Genomic DNA, 12,271 nt, shown 5'->3' with positions numbered 1-12,271 from the left:
AGGAAATATTCCAAATTCATGTTGCAATTTATGCATCAAAAATATCTAAATGTGCTTAAAGAAAACCTGATATAGATAAATTACATTATTATTGAAATGTTAAATGGACTGGAAAGTATGCATTTATAAAACCATCTTTTGGAAATACTCAGCCTACAGATTGGATCTTGGTAGTGTTAAACTGACGAATTATGTTACTCTATCTGAGAAATGAGCACCTCTGTCAACTGCAACTGCTACACATTTTATTCCTGTCTTGGTGAAGACAATCCAAAGTTAGCTGAGAGATGGTGTCAGTTAGGCTGATCACCATTGATGAATTGACAAACAACACAAACATGGCACACTGTGCTTGCATCCGATACTCGGATAGAACAGAATTAACAAGTACAGGAAGCTAAAGGAGCAGCGAGAGGAGGCGGTTTTGTAATCCATACACAGTATATGCTGATGTTAAACTACTTACACAAGGGGAAAAGTACTTAACATAGTTATTATTTACCTGATCGTGTATAATAATATAAATGGCCACTCAGAAAATGTGCATTCTCACCTTGGGTCATGACACTCCATTACAGGAGCAGGATCCTTGTTGCTGAGAGGTAAAAAGTTGAAAAATTCTCTCAGATTAAGCAAGGCCTCTACATCATTTTCAAATGCTCTGTGAGCAACCCCTTAAAGAAAAGCAACAACACTATTTCAGTATTAAGGGAATACACCAACAGAAATGGGCATAAACTCATCTCCCTTTAACAGTCTTCTCACAACTTTTAATTTGCTTGCTCTCTCCCACCTTCTCCAAAGGCCTGGAATGTATGGTGACTGTATTTAGTTGAAGGCAGTCCAGCTCCTTAAGCTGCGTTTCCATTTTTAGTTATCAAGTGAATATTCACCAGAGAATGCATTGGGTTAGGGTTAGGGTTGTACAAAAGAAAACATGGACAGACAGAGGCTTCAGTTAAATCTGGTAAACACTACTATAAAAAGAAACATGCAGCTAAAAACCCAAACTATTTTAAACAACTAGCCATGTTTACTAAATCTTTTTATAAGCAAGAACACACTGAAAAAAAGGCCTTTCATTAAAAGTCATAAGCCTACTGTCCTTTTTACAGCTAATTAAATACTGGAGCCATTGTAAGAAAGTGTTTTGACAGCCAAGAATGCTAAATCCAGTTTATCAATAACCTGCACAAAGAGACCTTTTGACAATTTGCATTCCGATTTTAAAAAACCTTTAATGATGGTGTTAACAAAAATGGAACTTCGGAACTGGTAACCTACATTAACATTAACACAAAAAGTGAAGTCAGCCTACACAATCATACACTACTTACCACACAAATTCATTCAGTTCACCAAGGACTACGAAATTGCTAGTAAATACATAGCCCCATGCAAATTTAAAATAACACTTACTGTATGTGTCCACTGTTTTGTCTAAACAGAAATAAGGTTTGACAATACCACAACATATGATAGCGTTTCTAAAATACTTTAGAAACGAAAAGTGCTTCATAGCAGAGAGGAGAAGTAGTAAATAAGGGATGAAATGGAATTTTTAGAATATACCGTGTTGGTGTCACATATGAGTAATGCCTGTCTAAAGAGCACTTTTTCAATTTGGTGATCTACCTGATACAGCTGTGTGGGTCTTTGCACCACCAAGCTCTTCCTGAGTTACATCCTCATTTGTAACAGACTTCACAACATCGGGACCAGTGATGAATAAGTACGATGTGTCCTGCATAAACAACAACAAAAACAAAAATCAATTACTTTAACAGATGTACATCCTATTACCACTTCCAAACTAACAATATATTAAAATTAGCAATTTGAAATTAATAAATAAATTAACTTAATATGCATTTTGTTACGCTGAAAAAAAAAAAAAACCTTTCAAGTGACTTCTCACAAAATAATAAAGGAGACCTCATTACAGATAGATAATCCTTTATTTTTCACATATGATGGGTGTGTATTTGATCTGAACTACAATATTTCTTGCAGGTAATCTGGATAATGCAAATAACAGGTCATTAATTTAATAAAACTTGTTTTCACACAAACGTTAATGATTCCAATGTTCAACCGTTAAGTAACATTAGTGCACAATTCCAATTTAATATTCCCCATATTAATTAACTGCATTATATATTTTTGGATGCAGTTATTGAAAATCTAGCAAACAATTGCTAAATCAGATTTTTTAATTTTCAAATTAATTTTACAAGTGATCCAAATCAGATATGGGTATGCACAGATATCTACCCTAAATATGCACTGCATGCACAAAATGAATAAAACAATTTGTCAGACAGATGCAAACTAATGCAGATATAATGGTTGCTGTACGGCTTTACATCGTTCATGTGCAGAATGTCTGTAAATTCCTACGCTCGTGATTGCAAGAAAGAGAAATGGACAACTGAAAATGTTAGTTGTTGGTTTAAGTGTAGAAACGTTTGAATGAGAGTCAAGAGTAAGGACTGGCTGGAGTGAGATGTTAGCAGTATTGAAAGTAGTGTTAATCCTTTCCATTTTGCTCCTCTAAACCTTTAAACCGCCACAACCGGCTATAGTCATTTCCCAGTGCCATTTGTGAGCACGCAGGAGCTGATCAGTCAGTGCCATACATTCGTTGAGCAGCCAGCTCATGACCACTGCCAGTCCCTTGTGAAGTTCCTGTCTCTACAGTCTCCTGTGTTTCTGTGCAATTCTGTGACCCAAGTGCGACACCCTGCAGCCTCACTGTCCCAGGGACTGAGCCGCTGCACTAAACTAGCCTGCCAACATCAGCGCTTACCTCTGTGTGCTTGCGTATAGCCAGTTTAAGCGCAGTTGGCTCAGTGATTTATTGGAGTTTCATCCATGGCGTCAGTTGCACTTTGTACATATTGTCCCAGTTGTTTTTTTTAAATAGTTTTTACAGTTAAATTAGCAGTGTGTAAAATAATCAGTGTAAAATGATAATTGTGATGCTCTTTGCATGAAAAAAATGTGTTCCATTAAAATTTCACTTTTTCTTTGTGAACTGACGTTTACTTAAAAGTGCAACAAAACAGTATTTGGTGTCCAGGGATGCATTAACCCCCCCCAAGTATGTGGCACTTTAAGGGTTAAAGCCCCAAGATGCTGCCGAAACGGGCAATGAAAACGCTTGCATGAATTACAGTACATATAGCGGTAACATTGGTATTTTACATTTTAGCACTGCAGGTGACAAATCAGTACAGTACTGCACAGTATACAGGTTTACCTTTACATTCTTTTATTTTAGGTAATGTGAAGTTTGAAATGAAAGTGTTTTGGGGGCATATTTAGGGTTTAACCACATAGGGTTTTTAAACCACATCCAAAAATCTCGATTTTTCACAATTCACGGGAGCTCTAGGAACGTAACCCCTGTGAATTTTGGGGGTGTGCTGTACATCACAATACAAATCAAATCTATTTCTGACAAGCACAAAGGTTCCTATTTTACTCATAGGTGAGATGTGAAGATGCCATAAGGCTAATTTTAGTTTAAATGTTACTTATTTTCTGTCAGAAGTTGAACATGACAAATGTACTGTAGAGCATTATACAAATATATTTTAATTGAATAAAATAGGTATATACAGTGCATCCGGAAAGTATTCACAGCGCATCACTTTTTCCACATTTTGTTATGTTACAGCCTTATTCCAAAATGGATTACCGTAGATCCCATTATATAAGCCGAGAATTTCATCCTAGATTTTTGGCTTGGAGTTTGGGGGTCGGTTTATACAACGAGTATCGTTTCAGATTCAAGATTTCCAGCGCAATGCCAGTTTTGCCGATGAATACGGAAGTAAATAATGACGAAACCACAGAGCCATCTTTCAGATGAAGAAGTAACTTTGCATGCCGGTACTTTAAATTAAATAAAGAATTTATTCAAAAAAGTGTTTTAGTTGTTGATTTTATTAATAAAATTTATAATAAGTTATCGGGAAGTTTAAAATGAAATTTTTTGTTTTGATTTACGATCAACATCTTGCGTTACGAAACGGATGCGGTCACGTGTATCCGCTTGCGCGATTGTAAACAAACAACCGATAGCGTTTGTAGCGACAGTCGGAGCCCAGATACATGTGTTTGTGGATGTAATTTCCGTCATTGCAGTGATTTACCTATATATATATATAATTCATTAAGACACATAATTGCTAATGAAGGAAGAGAAGGTAAAGAAAAAGAAAAGTAAGCGATCGCAATCGAAACGAAGATGGACATTGTGTGGAAATATCTCCTCCCTTACTGCAGCCCAAAGATGTCAAATTAAATGGTGAGTACAGTATGAAATTGTTTATAGAATAGAATGCCTTTTATTGTCACTATACGCATCTACAATGAGATTAAAAGCAGCTCCTTCAGTGCAGAAAAAAGTTCTGTATAGGGCTTGTATGGTTGTTTTAGCTTTAGCATAATGCCGGATCTGCGGCCCCGCTTCTGCTTTCTTTCCCTCCTCCGTCTGTGTTGTCTCCTAGACCCGACAACAATCCGCGGAGAGCCCGCTGGTCTCACTATGTTGTCTGGGATGTTGTGCGTGTGATGAAAAACACTCGAAACAGATGTCTGGCTCTGGACACCGATGTCTATATGGTTCTGAATGGTGTAGCGGATGTTCGCCAAACCGATCGTGCACAAACAAGGACAAAAAAATACAAAACAACAAAAAGTGCACTGAAAAGGAGAGCCCTGAGCCGCTGACCATGCGTGCTGCCATGCTCCTAGCTTAATCGAAGTAGGCTTGGCACTTTTTATAACTTTTGGTTAGTACATTAGAAAAATTATTGGTGTTTTGGTAAATTATGTACATTATATTATATATCAAAAATGCTGGCAGTCTCAAATTCTCGCCAAAAAACATTATAAATATACCTGAAGAGACACTTTTAAGGAAATTTAGAAAATTTTGCTTGGAGAAGGGGGTCGGCTTAAATACCGGTCATCTGCAAATACATGTAATTTAGTAGGTAGAGAAGGGGTTCGGCCAATATACCGGGTCGGCCTGTATTTCGGGATCTACGGTAAATTCATTTTTTTCCTCAGAATTCTACACACAACACCCCATAATGACAACGTGAAAAAAAAGGTTACTTGAGGTTTTTGCAAATTTATTAAAAATAAAAAAACTGAGAAAGCACATGTACATAAGTATTCACAGCCTTTGCCGTGAAGCTCAAAATTAAGCTCAGGTGCATCCTGTTTCCACTGATCATCCTTGAAATGTTTCTGCAGCTTAATTAGAGTCCACCTGTGGTAAATTCAGTTGATTGGACATGATTTGGAAAGGCACACACAGTTCTATATAAGGTCCCACAGCTGACAGTTCATGTCAGAGCACAAACCAAGCATGAAGTCAAAGGAATTGTCTGTAGACCTCTGAGACAGGATTGTCTTGAGGCACAAATCTGGGGAAGGTTACAGAAAAATGTCTGCTGCTTTGAAGGTCCCAATGAGCACAGGGGCCTCCATTATCTGTAAGTCAAAGAAGTTCGAAACCACCAGGACTCTTCCTAGAGCTGGCCAGCCATCTAAACTGAGTGTTTGGGGGAGAAGGGCCGTAGTCAGGGAGGTGACCAAGAACCCGATGGTCACTCTGTCAGAGCTCCAGAGGTTTACTGTGGAGAGAGGAGGACCTTCCAGAAGGATAATCATCTCTGCAGCAATCCACCAATAAGGCCTGTATGGTAGAGTGGCCAGACGGAAGCCACTCCTTAGTAAAAGGCACATGGCAGCACGCCTGGAGTTTGCCAAAAGGCACCTGAAGGACTCTCAGACCGCTCATCACCAGGCCAATACCATCCCTACAGTGAAGCATGGTGGTGGCAGCATCATACCGTGGGGATGTTTTTCAGCAGCAGGAACTGGAAGACTAGTCAGGATAAAGGGAAAGATGACTGCAGCAATGTACAGAGACATCCTGGATGAAAACCTGCTCCAGAACGCTCTTGACCTCAGACTGGGGTGACGGTTCATCTTTCAGCAGGACAACAACCCTAAGCACACAGCCAAGATATCAAAGGAGTGGCTTCAGGACAGCTCTGTGAATGTCCTTGAGTGGCCCAGCCAGAGCCCAGACTTGAATCCGATTGAACATCTCTGGAGAGATCTTAAAATGGCTGTGCACTGACGCTTCCCAGCCAACCAGATGGAGCTTGAGAGGTTCTGTAAAGAGGAATGGACGAAACTGGCCAAGGATAGGTGTGCCAAGCTTGTGGCATCATATTCAAAAAGACTTGAGGCTGTATTTGCTGCCAAAGGTGCATCAACAAAGTATTGAGCAAAGGCTGTGAATACTTATGTACATGTGATTTCTCAGTTTTTTTATTTTTAATAAATTTGCAAAAACCTCAAGTAAACTTTTTTCACATTGTCATTATGGGGTGTTGTGTGTAGAATTCTGAGGAAAAAAATGAATTTAATCCATTTTGGAATAAGGCTGTAACATAACAAAATGTGGAAAAAGTGATGTGCTGTGAATACTTTCCGGATGCAGTGTATAATAAACTAAAATCTTAATTATGACCAGTCAAAAGCTTCAAGTGTTACAGCAGAACAAAAACAAAATGCACAACTAAATTCTCCGGTAAATTCAAAATAAATAAAATAGGTAATGCAAAATAAAAAAGTCTTACGTTTTACAGGAGAACACACTAAATTTGTTGGTCAACTCCAAATAAATAAAATCTTAAATCTTAAAAGTTTTAGAAAAAAAAAACAAACAAAATCTACCTCTATACTGCATCCTTTCCTTCTACAGAATAAAACTTCTTTAAATTGTTGGGAAACAAACCCAAAAATATATACACAAAAAAAATTCTGTACATATCCTCAGTAGAAATTCAAGCAGCTTTCAAATGTAAACAAATGAAAGAATAAATAAAATTGACATATTCACTCAATTGTTGTCAGTTTATGCTCCAAGGTAGTGGTTTGTACTGCGGCACCCAATGCAATTTCCTACAAAATGCAGGCGGGAGCTAGAGAGGCTGCATGTGAGACAGCATGTGTTGTTTATAAATTCTATATCTATATATCTCTATATATATCTATATAAATATATATCTCTCTATATATATCTAGATATATAGATATATATAGAGATATATAGAGATATATATTTATATAAAGAACATATGCTGTCTCACATGCAGCCTCCTCAAGGTTGCAGAGCCCAGGAGATAGCCTTACATCCACAGTGTTGGAAACAGCATTTAAAAAGGAGCATACAAGACTACCCAACTCAGTAAAGGGAAGTCCGACATTTGGCAATCATTTTCAATTTTTATCGATGGCGATGGCAACCAAGTGCTATTTGCTTGCTGTGATAATTGTGCTAACATACATTGGACGTAAGTCAGGCATCTCAGGTTTAAATCGCCACATGTATGCAGTAGCAAAAAGTCAAACACACATTCTTGCCAAACCTGTCAAAAGTAAGAACTAACGCTAAAAGTGAACCACAGAATAAATATGTGGATTGTGTTTGCAGGGATACAGGGCTTTACGACAGTGTCTGCCATATTCAACTTGAGCAATACCTCTGAAGTTTAAAGATATATTGCCTCATCTGACGACTGAATCGCGGCACGTGGTAGAAAAAGACAAACTGAGAAAGGACCTGCTAGAGACCGTTAATGATTATGGGTGTGCTGTTATGACTGATATTTGAACCATAAATTTTGAGAAAACCTCTTTCTTAACTGCTACTATCCATTTCATTAATGAGTGTTACAATTTTGTGTCAAGGGTACTTTTTGCAACCCAATTTGAAGCAAGCACAATTACAACAGGTGGGAAAAAAAAACCATTTGCGCTTTAGTGTCTAAAAAACGTAAAAGTTTTCAGAATTGACTGTCCTACCAAGGAGTAAGCACGATCGCTTCTTTGCATGGCTACACCAGATTAAACTGCTTTTACACCACCAGTGATGGAGAAAGCACCCAAAGTTGCTTCTGGCTAGTGTAAGAAAGTTACTCAGGTATTTTAAACTTACTGGACAGCAAGGCAAGCTTACGAGGTCCGTGTTGAATTCTGTGTTGCAGCAATTTGATAATTGGCCACATCAAGATATTGCCTTTTGTCTAACTGCTCTAAATAGGATGAAATCATTCTAGTATATAGACCCCAAAGTAGCCTTGGACCTTGAAAGGAAGGCATCATGCATCTCTAAGTAACCTAATACAGGAGGATCTAATGACCAATTAATGGACCTACTTACATTCCATTAACATGTTATCAGCTATATGCTAAATTTGCTTTTGTATATTCACTATAAAGTCCGAGTATAACAAAGCAGCACAACCATGATAACTAACTGGCTGTATGATGTGCTCCAAAGGCATCTTTATTAAATAAATTTCTTGTGCTTATATATTGCTGGAGTCTAAAAAACCTTTTTAGGCACAAGTGCTGAAGCAAACCAAGGATAAAGATTTTTCTCCAACACTACCATCTCATGAATGCAATTGCGGTTTGTTTTCTGCCATATACAATATCTAAGGTACAAACATTAACATTGCCTGCAGAAAGGGTGCCTGGAGATCTTTAGAGGTGGTTGGAGAATCACTGAGTTTTATTGACGCTCAATACAATAATTAAGAGATGTTTGCATCTACATACAGTAAACAAGATCCTACCATTTTCTCCATTTGTAGATGGTACCTAACAAAACATACTTAATGTGGGGGTTATGGGAAAGCTTTAGAACCTTTTGTTTAATACTAAATAATCGTTTTTGGGCTTAGTTTTAGTTAACTTACATGTTATGATTCACAACCCTTAATTGCCTATTTTAGTTTTAAACAGCTTGATTAAGGTTTTAACTGTTGTGTATTTTCTTAGCCAGCCTTCAGTTAATAATGAGGTGTAAATGACAAAGGAATCACCAGGGGCCTCATGTATAAACGGTGCATACGCACAGAAATGTTGCGTAAGAACTTTTCCACGTTGAAATCACGATGTATAAAACCTACACTTGGCGTAAAGCCACACACTTTTCCACGGTACCTCATGCCTTGTCGTACGCAAGTTCTCCGCTCGGTTTTGCAGACTGGCGGCACCCAGCGTCAAAGCAGTGCTACTGTTCCTGTGTGGTTACTCCTTATTTTCCTGACGCGGCTTTATAAATACACTGAAATTAACCGCGTATTGATTAGTTTAATGCATCTGATTGTAATTAACCAGTAACAATATAATGGTCAATGGAATGGTCAAACTATTCTAAATACCATAGCTGCTTTAGCGTTGTTACTCTCACTCCACCTTGTTTTACTTCTTTCAGCTGCTCCCGTTAGGGGTTGCCACAACAGATCATCTTTTTCCATATTTCTCTCACTGCACCACTCGAAGCAGCTGATCGGAAAGAGAATTATCGGTATACAGCATCAAGCACACGCTGCCTTAGCCATGCTTTCTATTTGAACTGCTTCTCACATGGCAAACGCTTCAAAACCTTAACTGTACGGAACTTGCGGTTCAGAAAGAGTTTCATCCCAAGAGCTCTAAACGCACTCTCAGTCCATCAAGTGCTCCTTGTAGAACTGTTTGTACTTATAAGTAGAATTACCTCACTGTAAACTTGCGATACAGTTATAATATTGCACAACCTGAGCCACTTTATAAAGCGCGTATTTACATATGATGACAATGTCATTGTTAAGATGAAATGCAACAAAATATGTTTATTATATTATACAGATAAAACTTTAACTTCATTTAAATAATCTATATTGTTAATAAATTAAAGGTTGTTCCTGCCTCGGACTGTATGCTTCACTGGGACTGGCGTGAAGGATAGAATAATTAAACATGTACTACGAAGATATTTCAATGTTCCTTAAAAGTTTTGAAGAATCTGCGCTCTAATCTTATAGATGGCTTAACGTCTATTACAGAGCTGATTGTGTGGCGATCGGTTACTTGGAGAAAGAAAAGTAAGGACAGGAATTGGAGGTTAGTACGTTTGAAAGAGACAGTAGTGCAGGGGCCGCCACGCCAATATATATTGAATATAAAACAAAAAGAGAAAATGACACAGCTAAAAACGCAGTGGCAAATTTCAACAAAAAAAGTTAAACGCTTGTGTCACGGGCATGAGGTGGCTATGCAACGGACGTGGCCATCCGCCGTGCACAAGATACCATATTGACATTTGCGGGCAAAGGGGCCACCACGAGCCTAGAGCCGCAAGCCCGCTACCCGAGTACTGCTGCAATAAATTATTTAATCGAAGGTCGCACACAATCACTGCGCCACTGTGTTTCCATGTTTAATAACATGCTTTACCTCCTATCATCATGAAAATGATATCACGTATACATTTCAGTATTTTAGTTATTCAGAGAGCTGTAATATCACAAATGTAATGGACTCTGTGTCCTGTCGAGGTAGAGAAAACCAGTTTAAGAAGCACATAGTGATTCACACACATAAAGCACATAGAAGATCAAATACAAAGCAAAGCATTTAACGTGCTACTTTAGTTACGATGGGATTTGAGAATCTTGTAAATTAAATGATTTAAAGATGAAGTTTATGATGTTCTACTTTAATGATAAAATAAACTACGTGATTAAAGTGGAAATTTCAAGATTAAAGTTGACATTCCGTGCTCCCCCCCCCTGTACCCTAAGAAGCTTTCATATGACACTCAGACGGTGGGCTACAACTCGCCTTTTCACGGCGACTTGTGACTTCTTTTTTTATTTCGGGCACTGTGCGACTTTGTGAACTTGAGCTTTCAAGTTTCTCCAACACGCTATGTCACTCGATCAACTTCATTTTGTTGTTTATACCACTGTTTAAACCAGCAAATTGTATGTTTTTCCTTTCCTCCACTTGGTATTCGCTAAAATTCTTCCATTTTCCCTCTTGCTTTTTCCCCCATTGTCTTTTCACAGAACTCTGAGCTTAAGGGCTATTTATATTTATTTGCATATTCAACGAGGCGTAATTCTAGGAGTTGGGGCAGGACAGAAGGCGCGTGTACGTGCGTTACTTTTCACGCTGACCGGGATTTATGTAGCAGAAGAACGCGGATGTTGGCGAAACGCACAGATTCCTGCATCTGGAGTTTTCTGTGTGTAAGCACATTTCGGCTTTTCTGCTTACGTCATGTTATAGTCGAGTTCTACACACGGCGTTATGCATGAGGCCCCAGCTCCCCAACTTGTGCGCTCCCATTTACACTCGTGCATAGGCATCATGTAGTATTAATGTTAATAAAATGAGCGAAGAGAAGGACCAAGAGGTATAAATCTGTATGGATAATGTTTTCAGAAAAACAAAAAAAATCTGCAATGTCAAACATTTGGAAGAATGAAAGCACTAACAAGCTATATAATTAATAGTAACTTTCATTATCTGTTAGGCCTTACAAAACTTGGAACAAAAAACTGCAGCTTTCCAGAATGGTAATTGAGGACTCCTAATTTAAAGCCTGTCTGCAGTTCTAAAGATCAAATTTGTTCCAACGCAATATTTTACCAAAAAATATATGTTGTGAGCAAACAACCGCATAAATGATGTGGATTATGCAACATAACTTGACGTTTTTCAAGGAGGTTTTAATTTTGTTGGCTGCTGCTTGGTTTTGGACCCCACTACTTCCCACTGAGGCTCTTTTTATGAATACCTATTTCCATGAAAGCAAGAGAATATTTTTTATGGTTTAACATTATAAACAACATGGGGTAAAAAAACAGACTAAAAAATAAAATAGAATCAGAATTAGGTGCAGTATGCCTTTAAGTTCACATTCTCTCCTCTACTCTATCCCTCCATTTTGAGCAACTGGAGTGACGAAATTGAAACTTCACTTTTAACTTATTGAGTTTTGGACAGCAGTTTGAAGAGAAGAACTTGTAATAGAAATTTTGTGAAGGGGTCAGCTCTTAAGCATCACTAAAGGCTAAAGACTGGGAACTACCATTCAGTTGTAATGTTATTCTGATTTATTTTTATAGGGACACCAAAGACCACTGCTTACTTTCACCATGAATGTGAAATCTGTCAAGGCTGGAGAATAAACAGCGCCACCAGCACAAGGCCCCATTATAAGCGAGATCTGAGGTACCACTCCCGAGACCAAAACATTTCTCTGAAGGAAAAAAATAAAAAAAAAAGTACCAATATTAGAAGTCATAAGAATCGGAGTCACAGCTACATACTACTTTTACAACCCCAATTCCAAAATAGTTGGGACCCTGTGTAAAATGTAAATAAAAGCAGGCTG

At 38.0% G+C, this 12,271-nt stretch overlaps 1 protein-coding gene across 2 annotated transcripts in view; it reads right to left on the bottom strand.

The window, feature by feature from the left end:
- pccb (propionyl-CoA carboxylase subunit beta) overlaps positions 1 to 12,271 on the bottom strand; it is a 41,084-nt gene that overhangs the window by 12,487 nt on the left and 16,326 nt on the right. For both annotated transcript variants that reach the window (XM_039761589.1, XM_039761599.1), the window contains exons 6-8: positions 12,026 to 12,136; positions 1,636 to 1,744; positions 554 to 674 (exon numbers count right to left, since the gene is read on the bottom strand). In XM_039761589.1, the coding sequence (XP_039617523.1) occupies positions 554 to 674; positions 1,636 to 1,744; positions 12,026 to 12,136 (341 nt within the window). The remainder of the gene's footprint in view (positions 1 to 553; positions 675 to 1,635; positions 1,745 to 12,025; positions 12,137 to 12,271) is intronic.

Source organism: Polypterus senegalus, chromosome 1, assembly GCF_016835505.1.
Source record: "Polypterus senegalus isolate Bchr_013 chromosome 1, ASM1683550v1, whole genome shotgun sequence".
NCBI classification, from domain to species: domain Eukaryota; kingdom Metazoa; phylum Chordata; class Cladistia; order Polypteriformes; family Polypteridae; genus Polypterus; species Polypterus senegalus.
Note: the sequence above shows the minus strand (reverse complement) of the source record. Positions and strands in the feature narration are given on the sequence as shown.